Below are 17,144 nucleotides of genomic sequence, written 5' to 3' on the forward strand. Positions count from 1 at the left end.
AAACCAAGTCAGACCATTGGTCCATCTAGATCAGTATTAGGGATGTGCATGGAACCAGCTGGCCCAGTTCGGTTCAAGTCTGAACTGGACTCAAACCCAACTGGGCCAGTTTGGTCCGACACCCCCTCAAACCCCACCCCTGGCTTGGTTTGGTCCAGGGGGGCTTCGGGGACCATTTTAGGTTGTGGTGTTTTTTTTAAAAAAAAATTACCTTATTTTCCCTCAGGGGGAGTTCCTGGAGGCAGCCTCCATAATGGCCACCGGGTGAAGGCTGAAAACTGGCCGAGGGGGGCATGAGGAAGGCCGGCGCGGGGGAGGGGGAACCTCCATGAACACACACACACACACACACACACCCACACGCCACCTCCAGGAACTCCCCCGAGGAGGAATAAGGTAAAAAAATTATTTATTACTAAAATGGTCCATAAACTCCCCAAACATTTTGGGGTGTTCGGTTCAGGGACGGACCAAACAAAGGGTGGTTTGGTTCAACCACGAACTGTCAAACTGAACCAGTTCGACGTCGAACCTGTTTGCACACCCCTAGTAAGTATTGTCTACACAGACAGGCAGCTAATTCTCCAAGGCTGCATGCAGGACTCTCTCTCAGCCCTATCTTGGAGATGCCAGGGCGAGGACTTGGAACCTTCAGCTCTTCCCAGAGTGGCTCCATCCCCTAAGGGGAATATCTTACAGTGCTCATATTTGGTCTCCCATTCAAATGCAAACCAGGGGGACCCTGCTTAGCAAAGGGGACAAGTCATGCTTGCTACCACAAGACCAACTCCAGGAAGTGTAGCCAACCTCCTCTCCTTTCATCAACACCATTGGTGTTGTCTCCCCACCCCAGCACCACACCATCCTGTTCTAGGAGGAGACAAAGCTAGACAAGTGCAGTGCTGGGGAGGCTTTAGGTTTGTGGGGGCATTGGATATTTTTGGATACTGTTGTCTTATTGCTAGCTGCACTGAGTTTTCTTTTGGAAAGAAAACTGGGGTATAGAGAAATGAATTCGAAATAATAAATAGATTTTTTTACTACAGAAAAGGAGCACAATAGACACTTAAACATGCACCTGTCTAGAGAGATCCAGTACTTATTGCAGTGTGGTTGAAATCCTTCCATTTGAAACTGCAATCTCTATCATTATTTTAGTAGTTCATCAGTACTCTCAGAAGTGGGCACTCTTCTGCCCAAATGCATTTATTTATATCTTACTGATTGGGGACAAAGCTTAAAACAAATTATAAAATTTCTAGTTGGATAGTTTCTTATATTCACCCTCAAACATACTGGACATAATCCAACTGGTTAGGTATTTATAAGTTGTAATCACTCCTGTCCAGCAAGGGAGATTTGCATGCATAGGCAAGTCTTTCACACACAGTGCTGAAGTGCATCTGGATGCTTTTGCTCATCTGCATTGTGATGTTTATTCAAGCCATATTCAACTGGCTAGATGCACCTGCATCTAAGGCCGCCAGCTGTTGTATGAGACTAGATGCTAACAAGAAGTTTACTGGGGCTATTAATTTTAATAGGAAACATTTAAGCATATGCTTAACTTTCTACTGAAAATAACATAATTCAAATGTGTAATACTGGCTGGATTGTATCCATTATATGGATGGGCATATGGATGCATGTCCCACTGATTTCCATGTAATGTCTTTAGGACTGGAGTGTAAAAGTAAATGTATTTGAGAAACAAGTGGAGCCTGAGATATGTGGATGTATTATATCTCAATAAGAAAAGTATGAATAAATTACTCAAAGATAAAATAATTAATAGTCATCAATTCTTTGAAAGAATGCACTATATTGATAAGAAACTTTCTCAATGCTTTTTGTATTGTGCTACTTCAAATTACGCTAATTGCCAGGTTTTAACACCTGTTCTTCCTATACAATTGATTGAGGCAGACTCCTTTACTTATGCTGAACCAAATTGCTTGGTTCACTCCAGTCATGTATGGTTCAATATTAAGCACTTTGTGTAAGCCAAGTGTTTACATAGCAAAAACTAAGAAATCTTACATTTCAAAGGGAAATATTTGTAAGCATTTGTTTCTATCACTTTATTAGCTGTTTTCAAATTTACAGGGCCATTTTTCCTTTCCCCATGCAAATTCTTAGATGCAGCAACTCCTCCAGATCCTGCAAACTAGTATTACAATTTGCTAGTATTTAAGAGACCCATTGATCCTTGTCACAGATACTGCTATATATAGCTGCTATCAGACAGCAGCAGCCATACAACTTTCTCTCTTCAGCACACAAAAAAGCATATGAACAGACAATTCCTTGTTAACAAGACTGCTAAACTAGTTTAAAATGACTCACTTGAATCTCTTTGATTTGCAATTTATACACAGCGCTGAAAGGAAGGAAGGAAACACTTGAGACAAACCCATAACATTTTTAAAATATTGGTATTCCACACTTCCAGTCTTTCATAAAATCTTCCATATTAAATCCTATATGCAGTGATATAGTACTTGTGTTTTAGTAGATTAAATCTCACTCCAACTCCTCTCTCTAGACTGCTTTCACAGCTTTTGCTTGGGTATATATTCATGTAACAAACCCTCTTGCCATATCCCTCTTGCATGTCATAAGAAAAATGAACATAGAACTGGTCCCCATGATTAATAACCAATTCTATGCATATTTATTTGAACCTTCTGAAGCAAAGTCCCAGTGAGGTCAATGGGACTTACTCCCAGATGAGCTGCAATCCAACATACCTAGGAGTAAGTCTTATCAAAATGGGGTTTGACTGCTGGGTAAACATGTACTTTCAGACTATGTGTATTGTCCAAAGTAACAAAACTAATCTGAATCATCCTTCATTTTATTTTAAAAGAAGCTATGCTAGTGCACCATTTTAAAGGCTACAAAAAATGAGCACTGAAGTAGAAAAGGATTAAAATCTCTATTCTAAAACCAGGAAGGAGGAGGAGATTAAACAAAACCTTCCAACACTACTTTTAATCTCCATAAACAAATATTAAGAGGTTTTTAAACAAGGTTTCACTTGCTGCGTTATATTCACCAGCACATTTAAATTCCACGAAAGATGGTCAAACCACCTGAACCTGGACAACAAATACAATCTCACCAACAGTGACAAAAGTCATTAGTATATTCAAAATGAATAGACCCTAGAAAAATCGATAGAAGTACTGAAATTGTTCTCAAGAAAGACTGTGTGAAGAGAGAGAAACACTGACACATTTAGATGTAACCTTGAGCAAAACAGAAATAGATCTCTAGTTAAAATCCACCGACACATTTGCAATATCCCCAAGATACAATCTGTCATTCCGACAGCCCAGGAAACAAAATCCTGAGCACTAAGACGAAGAAGCGCCCCAAGTTCAGCTTCACAGCACACCTTACAGAAGTATGAGAAACGTGGGGAAACCATGGTGGGGGGCGGGGGGAGCGTTTCCCAGTGCATAAGCCCAGCATGCCCTTCCACTTGAGAGTCTGGGCAGCACTGGAGCATTTGTTCCTGTTGCCCCTCATCAGCGAGGACAGCAGACGCATGGATCCTAGGCGTCTCGTTGTGTGCATGCAAAAAGGGCTGAGGAGAAAGGCACAGACATTGAAACCGTTGTGTAACACCAGATCGACATCGACATGGAAACTGTTATTGACAGCGGCCAGTTGGGAATCGCGGAAAGGCCAGGGTGGATGAATGATAAGACACGACCCACGACTGCACAAGGAAAGCAGCTGCACCTGCACAGAGATTATTCTGTGGGAAACGCACAGGGCGCGGGATAACGAGGGGTACCCGCCGTACGTACAGCAGGAGGCGATGGAAGAGAGATCCGCCAGACCCAGATGGAGACGGGGAAGGGGGGGACATGGAGGGGCGGAAGGAAATGGAAAAGATGCCGAGGCAGACGCATCAGGCGGATGAGGAGGAGAAACGGCAAACGGGGATACGCAAGGACAGGCGGGCGCTGCTTCCAAGGGCTCGAACGGACCCTCACAAAAGGGACCGCCCTGAGAGGCGGGCGGCACGGCCAGCTCCCTCGCCGCTTACCTGGCAGTAGGTGCCGCTGACCCCCGAGGGGCAGGCGCAGCTATAGGCAGGCTGGGGCTGAAGGAAAAGCAACGGCAGGCGGCGGGGCACGGCGGGGAGCTTGGCCAGCACCGGCGAGCAGGTGCCGTTGTTCCTGCAGGGCTGACTGAGGCAGGGGTCCGTCGACCTGTCGAGGGGCGCGGCGGTGGCCACTGGCCCAGGCAGGCAGGAGCGGCGCTGGGCCAGGCTAAGCAGCAGCAGCAGGAGAGGAGCGGCCCCGGGCATAATGGCGCGGGCGGCCCCACAGAAGAAGTCAAGGAGCGCACCCAGCGGGTCTCGGTGCTCCCAGCACCGGCAAGCAGGAGCAGAAGAAGAGGCGGAGACGGCGGCTTCTCAACCGCTGCCCACCTCTGGCAACGTGCAGGCGGAGACTGGAGAGGGAGTGGCCGGCATGGCGAAACGTCGGTGCTAGCAGCCGGCAGAGGGCGCTCCCGCCGAGCGCAGCGCCAAGAGCCCACCGGAGGAGACGGAGAGCCGCGGGGTGCAACCGGCAAAGGAGAGGCAAGGCGCCTGGGGAGAAAAAAGCATCACCCGCAGCACAAGCTACGAAAAGGGGTCCGGGCGCGTGCGTCTGAAGAGAGTTGGGCTGCTCCGCTGCTGCGTAAAGGCCAAGTGTTAAAGGAGGAGTGGGAAACCCGGAGGCTTCAGAGGAGAGCTGTATTCAGCCCGCTGGGTGGTGACCTTGGGGCCAGCCGGTCCCTCTCCCTCACAGGGCCACATGGGAAGCTGCCTTCTACTGAGTCAGACCATCCTATGGTCCACCTAGCTCAGTATTGTCTACAAAGACTGGCAGCGGCTTCTTCAAGGTTGCAGGCAGGAGTCTCTCCCAGCCCTATCTTGGAGGTGCCAGGGAGAGAACTTGGAACCTTCTCTTCCCAGAGTGCCAACCCCCCATCCAATTTCACAGAGCTCACACATGTCTCCCATTCAAATGCAAACTGGGCGGAACCTGCTTAGCAAAGGGATAAGTCACGCTTGCTACCACAAGAATAGTCTTCTCCCTCAGTGAGCCTAGGAGAGGAGAAGGAGAACCCTTCACAGCACCTGGTCCCTGACCCAAATAGCTCGGGAAGAACGGGAAGGGATTTCATAAATTATAAGACCGTTTGCGTAAGAGGCGCACGAGACGGGAAAAAGAGCGAAGCGATTATCTTGCTGCAAGGGGAAGGGGCGCAACTTGGTGTGAAAGCGGGAATGGGAACGTGCGGGCGTGAGAAGCTCGAGTTCTGGCACGTAATTTTTTGAGGTTAGCGGAGCTTGTGTGCAGCGCGATCCTATGTACTGGGAAGTACGTCCGAGTGAGCTCAAGAGAGCTCTTATGTGTGTGGCCTTAGAGGCATATTGGAATGAACACAACACACGCAGTAATGGAATTAATAACACACGCCCCTGCTTGGGCCATTAGAAACAAGCTTGAGTCAGCTGCTGCTCACAGTAGGCTGAAGGAATGCCCAAGGCAGAATGCCAGTTTCAAAGCTACATACAATCCTTTTTTATTATTGCAGTGGGACTTGCAGAATACTGGATATTCACTATTTGTTTGAAAATATGCTAGCTATATATAGCTATTTTTGTTTGAAAATAGAATTTTCACCGCGTCCTGAGCTTAAGAAATAAATGTATATCTGTGTAAGAGGCGGCAGAGTGGGCTATCCAAGATGCTATCTCTTCACCACGCTTCTTCAAGCAAGTCGCGGAGGGTGGGGAGGGGAAGCACAGCGTGCATGCCCGTAATATTGCCTCACACCAAACACAGAGGGACCTAGTTTTTCCCTCCCTGGCACCTCCAAGTTAGGGCTGAGAAAGTCTCCTGCCTGCAACCTTGAAGTGTGTGGGGGTAACGCATTCCAATCCTGACACATCAGTTCCCCACCCCCAACCCCAACTCAGGAGAAGGCTTCAGGCACGGAGGCAATAGCAGCTCCAAGACTGGATGGCGACGACGTTGAGGCATGTGCCCACACTCGTCCTAAGTACCAAAGAACTGACTGACGTCAGAAAGGGAGGAAGAGACCACGTGGTGCGTTGTAACCTCTCCTCACATCCAGATCTTTGGTGGGGGAGGGTCTCCTGCATCTCTGCCCCATCCCTTTGGTTAGTTATCGGGGCAGGGCGGGTCTGCTTAAGCAGGTACAGCTGCCCCTCGCCTTTCTTCACTCCCGGCAATCACCCTAGTGACGGATGAGATGGCGAGGCTGTGGGAGAATCCTCACCTTCCCTCCCGTCACTTATTCTGTTGCTGTGAGAGAAGTAGAGAGAGAGGTGTATGGGGTTTTTACTCCAGATGTGGCCCTGCCCCTGGCCTATGCTTATCAGGATGGGAAAACTGGTAGCGAGTGGGGAGAGTGAAGTGAGGAAAGCTGGGGGTGGAAGAGGGGAGTAGCTGCAGCGAGGGCGGTGGAATGGAGCGGAGGCAGGAGAGAGAGGAAGCTCTGGCCCCCGCCCCAAACTCATGGGCATTCAACTACTACACAGTATAGCAAGTTACCAGGATTCTCTGTGGTGGCAACTGAAAGTCTTGTTTAAATGAAGAAGCCAAAATGATTGCTCAGACTGTTACCAGTGATCGAGTTGCAAATTCAGAAGTGCAGGCACTCTTAGTAACAGCTGCCATGGCCATGTTGACCCCAACAGCAAGAGAGACTGTGCGACGCGTCCCCCCCTTCACTACACCCCTGCTTTACTAACCTAAACACGCATACAGCCCCGTATCCTTTCCTCTGGGCAATTGCATTTTTCCATTACTTCATCTTGACTTCTTCACTGCTGAGTTTTAATCTTCTACACTTGCCGCCGCACTAGCTCCCTCTGCCGGCCCCACCACTCCTTTGGTAAGGGACATTTCTTTCACTAGTCCTCTCCCTTACTATTGCCTGTTTGTTCTGATTCCTAGGCACGTCATAGAAAAGACATTTATTTCAACATCACTGTTAGTGTTTCCTCTTGTAAGACTGACTCTATAGTAACTCCTCCAAAATGTGATCTGTTCAACACCAAATAATTAAAATGAACTCATCACACAACCCTGTTGTCCTTTTACAGCTAGGGAAGGAAAGCTGAGAGATAGTTACTTGCCCAAACTGTGCGTTTTAAATCTCAAGATACAATCCTGTGCACATTTACAACGGTAAATGAACTTCTGAGTAAACATACATAGAATTGGACTATAGGTTTTCCGGTTCAATACTCAATCCACTCAACCACACAACGAGAGGATTTTGGGGAAAGGTTAAAAATTGCCCGCTTGCCATTTTCTTTTGTGGGTTGGGTGGTAAGTAGCACCAATCATGCCCTACCACCTAACCCACTTTGGTGTCCCTAGGAGCTACACATGGGGCACAATGGGGTGTTTCAAGTTTCCCCACTGTTCCCTGTGGCTGAAACACTGGAAACATTATGAATTTGTTTCATTAGAAAACTGGGGTTGACCACTGTTTCGACAAAACATTTCTGCAGTCTGCATTTTGTTTCAAGCTTGAAACAAAATGCAAAATCCCTTTCATGCATCTCTCTACTCAGAACATAAAGTTAATATCTGCAGGGCAACAAAGTAAAAATAATATTTGCTGCCAAATTATCAATATAGTCTGCGAGGCCGTATTTTATTTCATATTAGCGAAAACAGGAGCATAGGGAGCCTAGCAGCGGCCTGTGTGGGGCCATCACTGCGGCCCCCTGGCCCTGCTCCCCATGTCTGATGTCAGACGTAGGGGCCTATAACAAAAGGGCCACACGTGTAAAGAACAAACCAAAACCAGCAACAAACCGTGTGCAGACAGCAAATATATATAAACATGCAAATTCAAAGAATAAATAATAATACTTTTATATATGTGTGTCTTAAATTCTTTAAATAATACTTAAATTCTTTAAATAAACATACATATTTCAAAGGAACATTAGAAAATATACAAAATAGCCCAGAGCACAGAATAATGAAGATGGTAAAAATATACCAATCTTACTAAATGATATGAAGGACTGTGATGTTGCAACGGAACACCAAAACAAGTTCACTATTACCCAGAGTTGTTTGCAAAGAGAAATGTGTTCGCTGTAATGATTGTCCATTCTGTTATCCAAAGCTGTTATAATAATAATTCTTTCACTTGTAGGTCCTTGACATAAAGAAATGTGTTGTAATAATAGTCCATTCTGTTATCTGGAGCTTGTGATAATATTTCTTTCACTAATAAGTCCTTAAAAACTGTCTGGATATTCAGTGTTTTTCGCCAAGACTTCCCCAAGAAGGACTACAGGATAAAAGTGTTATCATCAATTCTATAATAAACAAAATGAATAAACGTTAATATTGAAGCAGCAATTCAAATCTCATACCTTATCAGCTCTGTGTTCTTTCTAAAGATAGCATTTTGTATGTAAGAAATCACATTGAAAGAGAGCTATATATACATTTAACAAGCCACCTAGAGGGCTTCAATTTACAATCATGCATCTTGAAACTCCTGCGTGCAGTCAATCCAGATGAGCTGAGTCATACTACTCCTAAGGAGACCAAATACCCAACAACCAGAATTGTTCATTCAAGAAATCACAGCAAAGATCCATTCTTAGTGCAAATTCACACACAAATAAAAATAAAACAACCCGCATCCACCCAGGATTGGCAACACATGATCCCAAAAAGAACCATCAACAATCAAAGAAAACAAACGAACAACCAGAGGCAGAATCACCCACTCTAAAATGGGGCTGAGCTCTCATTAGAGGAAACATGCCAGGTCCAAATGTGTGTTCAGGCCCCCTGGCCCCACTGATCTATACCTATAAATAAGTTCAGCTCCTTTATGCATGAGGATTTTCCATGCATCCTCTCTCCTGCCAATGTGTGGTTTGTATTTGAATAAAATACAAACATTGAAGTCATTTTCAGAATGTTGCTTGTCAATGAAATGAGGGATTAAGGGAACCTCCATATTACAATTTCTAACTCTAAAAATATGTTCAGAGATTCTCGTTCGAAGAGGGCGTGTGTTCATTCCAATATATATCATGGGACAAGCACAGGTAATCACATAGACTATGTTTTTTGTACTATAATTCCCAAAACAATCCAGGAGCACCGTTCTATTGATGGTTGGAATGTAGACTGATTTATCATTCAGAATAACCTCACAAGTCTTACAATGGCCACATGGAAATGTACCCCTTACATCATCTTTGTGACATGGTGTTCTGTCAACATCTGCTCTAACCAAAATATTGCCTAAGTTTCTAACATTACGAAAGGCCACAATAGGTAATCTTTCACAACTTGGGATGTCATCAATTAAATGCCAATGTTGTCTAACCAAATTTTTAATTTGGTAGCCTAAAGTAGAAAACTCAAGGGACCATGTCAGCCGCTGTGTAATAGGTTTTCTAAAATATTTAAGTAGATCAGATCTAGCCACGCCCCCACATCTGACTTCAGACGCGGGGGCATGGTCTCCCTCCCAAACAGGGTCACATGGTCCCATTTGGAAGGCAGATCGGCCCACACTGTGTTGGGCAGCGTGGGCCAGAGCGACTCTCCCTGCCTTCAAGACAGGGAGAGCCGTTCCGGCCGTGCTGCCAATGCAGTGTGGGCCAATCTCTCTCCTAAACAGGGCTGCGTGGCCCCGTTTGGGAGATCCATCAGCCCCACTGAGTTGGCAGTGAGACCAGGAGTGGCTCTCCCTGTGGTTCTCCAATGCAGTGCGGGATGATCTTAGTTCCACATGTGGCTAAGCAGCCCCGTTTGGGACTGACGACAGATGCGGAGGCATGTCTGGGGCCACACCCACGACCCAATTGGTGGCAGCCCGGGTTCTTTGAACCTGTTCGCCCAGAGGTGGCTCCACCCCTGAGCGAGAATGATAGGAAACAGTTTTAATTTTGTGTTTTACCTCTCCCCACACACCCGCGCCGCTCTGCGCTTATATTGGTCTCCCTCATTTACTCTTCCTTTCACTTTCTTTGTGCCTAGAAAAGCTATCTCCACATTTTCCGCCACCTTCCCCCTTTTTCTTCTCAAAGTTATCTCTCTACTGGTCCCCTCTTTCTCCTTCTATACAAACCTCTATTTCTTCCAGGGTTTCTTTACAGTTTTTCTTCCATTCTTCTTTCCTTCCACCACCTGTCTTTCCTAGCACTTCTTCCTTATCTACATTGCTTTTGTCTAGGTCCCTCTCCCAGCACTTCACTTTTCTGTTTCCCCTCATCTCTTTCCCCACACTGCTGTTCAGCCCCTTGCCTTCCCCAGGTGCTTTCCCTGCTGCCCCAACACAGAATGTTTGCCATGTGAACATTCTGAGAGACATGGCTCCATTGAAAACAATGGCACTTAATTTAAGGTAATTAAAGCAAATTAAACCTCTGCAGAGCTCGTTTTGTGTATAGGCACGGAGTGCCTACCAGTTCTGATTTTTGTAAACCCTTCAATGTCCCAGTAGGTGAGAGGAAGTAGAATTATTCAGTTGTTAGCAACCATGCCAGAAAGACAAACGCCAAGAAATTGTGTATGTGTGTGTGTATATGTATATATAAGCTGTTCAGCAAAGCTTAACTGAATATTTAGCTTGCAGGCCCGTGTAATAAAAATGATATTTTAGTCAATTACCCATGAATGTATTTGTTCTATATTCAATAGAGAGTCAGGTTCCTCCCTTTATTTACACTCGCTTGATTTTGAAATGCATTATTAGTGTAATAGCTTATTAGTGCAGCTTGAATCACTAACATTCTTGTTCAACCTTATTTGAAACTATTATCCATATCCAAGCAGCTGACAGTATTATTAGAGCTCATTTTGCTTTGAATAAATAATAAATAAGGATATTAAAACATTTTCCTGATTTCTGCCTTCATAAACATACATGCTAGCATGCATACCCCATCAGACGTTGCTTTCTTTTACAAATGTATGTCAAGACTTAGAAGGTGTGGTGCCAGGCATTCTGAACTTCTTTGTGAGATTGCAGAGACTTAAATAATGGATTCTAAATATGTATAGCAGAACATAAGGCTGGGTTCCAAGAGAGAGCGAGAGAGAGAGAGAGCGAGCGCACACACACACACACAGTTCTCTTAAACTTACTCGTCACTAATCCCATGTGTGGCAGCTCTCGTGAGAGTTCACAAGCAGCTGCCAGATAGGATAGGGATGGGGGAGAAAATAGGGATGCCAGGCAGCGGGCTGACCCAGCTGGTGGGAGCAGGAGGAGAGTTGGCAGGAGTGGGTGGGCAGAAGGAGGTAGCTGGCCAGCCCGCCAGCCAGAAAGTGTGTGGGAGGGAGAGAAGCAGGGAGAAAAAAAGCAGGCCGGCAGGCCCGCTAGCCTGAAAGTGCAGGGGGGGAGAAGTGGGCAGAGGGAGAAGTGGGCTGGCCAGATGGCCTGCCAGAAAGCTGGGGGGAGGGGGAGCACCGGCAGTGGGTGGGCTGGCTGGAGGCAGAGATGCTGTGTGTACAGCCCAGCAAGTATATATTCATCAGCAAATATTGCCACTTTACTGTTAACATTCTTTCCTTAGCACATTCATTATTAATGCTGTTCAGAGATGATGTTTATTATATATGTTGGAAGGTAATGGACTTTGTGCTGTCTCTTGTCTCAAGACAGTGGAGGACAGACTAGTAAGTCAGAGGGCTAGAGGGTCAAGACATTGGTCGCCCCTTCTCCACTGCTCTGACACTATCCCTTTGAAATGTAGATTGGTACTCTTAGGGATTAACTTCCTTCCTCTCTCTCTTCCCTACCTGCCCTTCTACCTTGCAACATGGCAAGCCTCTCTCCCTGCACCATGTGTGCAGAGAAGATGCAGAATCCATCTGCATCCAGCTAGATAGATTAGAGAGCCTAACTCCTCACTTTCCTATCTAGAATGGAGTTCCTTAATAAATGCCTTATATATTGATTTGAAACTATGAATTGGCTCCAAGTTACTTTACTCTCAGCATACACGCATGCCTAACTAAATTCTGCTGTGTTGTGCCTCTGTGCACTCTGCTATAATGAGAAAGGGATTCTCTCACCACAGAGAATTTCCAACAATATAGACCGCTCTAGCATAAGCAGAGCAATTAAATGTTTTCCCTTCTGTTTATTTTCCTTAAGAACTGCCAATATTGGGCTGTAGTAACCAACCACTCCTCCTCCCTAAAGAGTTAACCGGAAGTGAACCCTGTCCTGACTGACAAGCTGGTGAACTCCAGGGATCAGCCAACTAGCACACCGGGTAGGTGGGACCTAGAGAGCCATGAGGAGGGAGAGACAGTTCATGTGTTAGAAAAGGCTGGCTGGGAGTGCAGGGGAGGACATGCAGCCATAAAGGCTGCAGAAGAATGTCCCTTCAGCAGGTCCCAGGGAAGCCAGGAGAACAGGAAACTGGAATCCGTTACCACAGTTTGGTGAGTTCAAGAAACAGAAGCCAGAGCTTTTGGCTTTGGGAAGTAGTCTAGGGAAAAGTTCATTTAGTCAGACTTGGCATAAGACTTTTGTTTCCTTTTGTGTGCTTTGTACATCCCTGATAATGTTCTATGACAGTTTATCGGTAAGTTTTTAAAGGTTCTTTTGTATTTTCCAACATCCATGTTCTTTGCAACTGGGTAACCATGATTTTTAATGTGTGCCACCCCAACATCATCTGCGGTGCTTTTTGAAGTATTCTTGAAACCACTGAGTATTTTTACCTGTAACTAAAAGCTCAGGGAGCCTCAGACTGAAACAGTCTGTAGCATTTGAATAAAGCTTTTCCTTTTTTCATTTTTGTTCTTTGCATTTTACAAGCCTCTCTGAGTGAATCTTTTGGCTCAGGAGAAAGGGGGTGAGTCTAAAGGGGGTTTCTTCTCTCTCTGGTGCAAAAACACCTCAGGCTGGGTCATCAGCTACCAGTTTTCTCAGTACGTGTGGGCTTGAAAATGGAGAATTTTTGAATATTTTCCCCATAGCGCAGAGAGAGAGAGAGAGAGAGAGAGAGAGAGAGTGTTTCCCTGGGATTTCCACCCCAAGCCCAAGGAGGATCAAACTCTGAGATGCATCACCTCATAAGCACTTGCTTGACTGACAATGTTATATATAACAAAACAATATACACATAGTTGAAATGTAAGCATTGGATATTCAGATAATTATACCCAGACACCTTTCAACTGAGTGCTTAGCTTTTAGTACCTGGAGTTCTCATTACTTGAGCAAAAGATGCATATATATTCAAAACGATAATATGTGGCTCCTTACCCTTGGAACAATTAGGTGTCATTTTTCTGTTTTTGTTTCTATAGACCTACAAACATGAGGATTAAACTTGTTTACAAGTGGTATTAAAATATACTGCCTTATCCTATGAATATTTACCCAGTGGACACGACTCGTTGAATTCAATGGCACATTTCCAGGTAAATGTCCACAGGATCCAAATAGTTCTGTGTGCCTGCTGGCAGCACCTTCATGCATGCACCAGCATTCTGCCCCTTTCCCACTGCAGTCCCTTGTGCTGCATCACATATTGCTTCAGAAGCCCTTCAGCACATGCCCAAGTCTTTAGGGGGCATGTAGGGTGATAGGAAAGGCAGGGCCCCCAAAGCCCTGGTACATATGCAGGAGGCTTCATATAAAACTTTGAATCCTGACCTCAGTGTGGAATGGTTGGGTGGTAGCAAGGAGGTTCAGAATCAGTGTTCCCTCTAACAGGGATTCCCAGATGTTGTTGACTACAACTCCCATAATCCCCAAGCAAAAGCCATTGCAACTGGGATTTCTGGGAATTGTAGTCAACAACATCTGGGAATCCCTGTTAGGGGGAACACTGTTCAGAATCCCTCTAGATGCCTTCCTGGGTGTGAGAAGGAAAGTGCCTAGATAAAGGGATGCCCTGTGCACAGGCACAGAATCAGGGCGGCCTTGCCCTACAAAGATGAGATGCAACAGTACAGACAGACTTCTGTCTCATTGCTCCTGCCTCATTGCCCCTCTTCCTCCTTGTCGCCAGGCCAACCATACCTTCCAAGCTCAGCAGTGAGGCAGCAAGGGTGAAGTTCATATCCAAAGGCCGCCTCTCCTCATGGCTACTGTTGCATCAGCATGGACTACTTGCTCACTCACACTCTCATTCTTTCTCCCTTCAGCAACAAAACTTGTCTGCTTTGACTGAAGGAGACTAGGGATGTGCATGGATCTGCAGAGCTGCCGTCTGGCACTGTGGGGAGGGGTCCTTTAAGGGCGGGGGAGGGTTTACTTACCCCTCCTGCCGCTTTTCCCCCTCCAGCGCGTGTATTTATGTAGTAATAGGGGCGGCAGGATACCTCCCTGCCGCCCCTTCTCCCGCTTGAGTGCAAAAGGCTGCACAGAGCCTTTTGCGCATGTGCGTGTGGCCGCACGCACACATGTTGTGGAGACGTGAAGTGCACGCGCGACGTGCGCATGCGCAAAAGGCTCCGTGCAGCCTTTTGCACTCAAGCGGGAGAAGGGGCGGCAGGAAGTATCCTGCCGCCCCAATTACTACATAGAATACACGTGCTGGAGGGAGGAAAGCGGCAGGAGGGGTAAGTAAACCCTCCCCCGCCCTTAAAGGAACCCCCCCACCCAAACCGGCCAGGTCCGGACCAGTCCAGACCAGTCCGGAGGCCTTTAGAATGGGCTCCGGACCAGTCCGGGCCCATCCCTAAAGGAGACATGTTCAAAAGTACCAAACAGCCTACAGGAGAGGACGACTCAGCTTGAGGAACATTCTGGTTAAGGCATATATAAGTTATGAAAAGGCTTTTTCTTTTAAACATAAAGGGAAGCTCAGATGTGGTACTTGCTCTTTTTGTATTTGTTTGTATCAATGAGGGAAAGCATTTTATGCATCCTATTTTAAATAAAGTTTTGTAGTTTTAAAGCATTACAAGTACCAAATACATTAATGTTGTTTACATGTTGATATTAGGCCTATGCAAAGTGGGCCACTTTGCTTCAGGGGTCGCTTTGGTGCTTGCCTTGGCCCCCTTGGGCCCTGTTTTCAGGGGCCCCCACTTCACTTCAAGCCAAACCTTTTGGCAGCGCAAAGCAAAGCTTCAGTCCCCTTGCCCCCTCACCTCAACCCTACTCCTCAAATTACTTACCAGAACCGGCAGGGGTGAGGAGAAAGCATCCTAGTCTCTCCCTTCACAAAGCAGCAAGCAGTCATGTTCTGTAGCTTGACTTTTAAAAATAAATTTTTAAGCTTTTCCCACAGATTCATTGGAAATAAGGAAGGTGTTCCTGGCATTTTCTGGGGGTTCCACAATGGTCTTGTTAAACATTTTGTTACTCAACACAGTTATAGATAATTTAAAGTCATCATGGTTGATAGCCAGGAACAAGAAAGATATACTAAAATAATTATTCAAAAAATATTAAAAAGAGAAGGAACTGAAATGGCTTTATTTAACACGAAGTGTATTTCCAAGGGGTTCGAATAATCAATATGAATTCAGTGGTTTTAATAAATATATTTTATTGTGTTAACTTGTTTCACATGCACTGTATTTTTCTATATAGGTTAATTAAAATTTGTTGCTTTAAGATTTACTGCTTAAAGAGGTATTTAAGAGTATTGATCACAATTGTGTGGCTGGCTTGGCTTTAGAAATTTCCTAAAGGGCTGGATTTTGAAAGTGATTGAGTATAGGCAGGGGCATAGCAAGGTTGTTGTGGGCCCAGAGACAAGATTTTAAAATGGGTCCCCCCTCACTGAAGCTCAGCTCATGAAGTAAAGAAATCTTAAATGAGGCTGAACAGTGGTAACAAAAAGCATAGTAAAATTTAAGGTTTTGTAAATTGTGGACGATGCAAGTCATTTAATGGTACTAGAGAAAGACATGCTGTTCTGGTAGCACCAGGTCTTAACACTCACATCAGTTTCGGAGGATGAATACAACTGAAGGAAGCCTGGGCAGGTGCGTAGCTGGGGGAGTCAGTCATGTGACTTGCCTCTGGCGGGGGCCCCAAGGCAGTCGGCCCCAAGACAACTGTCTCCCCTTGCCCTATTATAGTTATGTCCCTGAGTATAGGGTTTTCATGTAAGTTTGGAAGGAATTATAAGTAATTTTATATGTTGCTTATATTATATAGGTATTCTTTTCTGTGCTCATATGATAATATTTCAAGGCGGGGAACTGAAGCTTAAGTTTGTACATGGTTGTGAGTGATCTTATTGCTAACTGAGCAAAGAGGCACCTTTTTAAAGTGGTGATTCTCTTTATTTAGCAGGGGGAGAGCAACTGGCCCTATCTAGCCCCAGCACAACATCCCTCCAGTGGCTGTTGTTGGTGTCTATCTCATGTGTTGGCTCCCTGACCCTAAAGGGCTCACAATCTATTTTATGCATGTATTTATTTATATCTGTCTATCTATGTAAACTGCTTGGAGAACTTTGTTGAAAAGCGGTATATAAATATTCATCTTATTCGTATTGATTACATCTACAGTCTTTGTAGCTGGATTTTGGGGGCAAAATTTTGATTGGATTTTTTTTGTTACTTGAAAGAACATAATCCATATATTTTGTTAAAGGTATTCATATTCAGTTGGAAGATATTGGTTGCTGAATTATTAAGAAGTTGAATCTTAAATGGGATTCATATTTGAAGGCTTGGGATCAAACATCTAGTTGCACACAGTAGTGAGTGACTTCTTTATCTCCTTTATCTGTTCTGAAGCATTCTTTTTGTGCATAATGATTTGGGAGATGGCCAAGTTGTTAAAATATTACTTGATGAAGGGACTCAAAATGTGAAAAATTGTGCTGCACATCTTGTCCTTTTATCTATTTGATCATTATCATAATATAGTATATACACATTGAATTTTCTCATTAGCGCTTGTCAAAGCATTTATATTGCATTATATGCTTTGTTTGGGGTTATTTTGCTTGGTTTTTTGCTTTGGCTTTATAACATTTATTCTATGCTTATTATAGTTTTTATGCCACCCATTGTCTGGCAAAGTCATAGTAGGCTGCAAGAGTGGCCCAAATTCACCCTTTGTGCATAATGATTTGGGAGATGAATTGCATCTTCTAGGTTCAATTATGAGGTCCAAAGTGA

At 45.0% G+C, this 17,144-nt stretch overlaps 1 protein-coding gene and 1 long non-coding RNA gene across 3 annotated transcripts in view; both read right to left on the minus strand.

Moving 5' to 3' along the window:
- DNER (delta/notch like EGF repeat containing) overlaps positions 1 to 4,511 on the minus strand; it is a 284,163-nt gene extending 279,652 nt beyond the window's left edge. Inside the window, exon 1 of one of the 2 annotated variants that reach the window (XM_053304644.1) lies at positions 4,061 to 4,511. In XM_053304644.1, the coding sequence (XP_053160619.1) occupies positions 4,061 to 4,324 (264 nt within the window). In that variant the 5' untranslated portion in view covers positions 4,325 to 4,511. The remainder of the gene's footprint in view (positions 1 to 4,060) is intronic. The other variant, XM_053304645.1, reaches the window with a different exon arrangement.
- Positions 4,512 to 7,900: 3,389 nt separating this feature from the next.
- On the minus strand, positions 7,901 to 14,258 carry LOC128348915 (uncharacterized). The gene is made up of 2 exons (XR_008318430.1): positions 13,315 to 14,258; positions 7,901 to 8,380 (listed from the first exon to the last, which is right to left on the minus strand). It is a non-coding gene; the product is annotated as an uncharacterized LOC128348915 (long non-coding RNA).
- Positions 14,259 to 17,144: the final 2,886 nt, after the last annotated feature.

The sequence above is a fragment of the Hemicordylus capensis genome, chromosome 3 (genome assembly GCF_027244095.1).
Source record: "Hemicordylus capensis ecotype Gifberg chromosome 3, rHemCap1.1.pri, whole genome shotgun sequence".
NCBI classification, from domain to species: Eukaryota; Metazoa; Chordata; class Lepidosauria; order Squamata; family Cordylidae; genus Hemicordylus; species Hemicordylus capensis.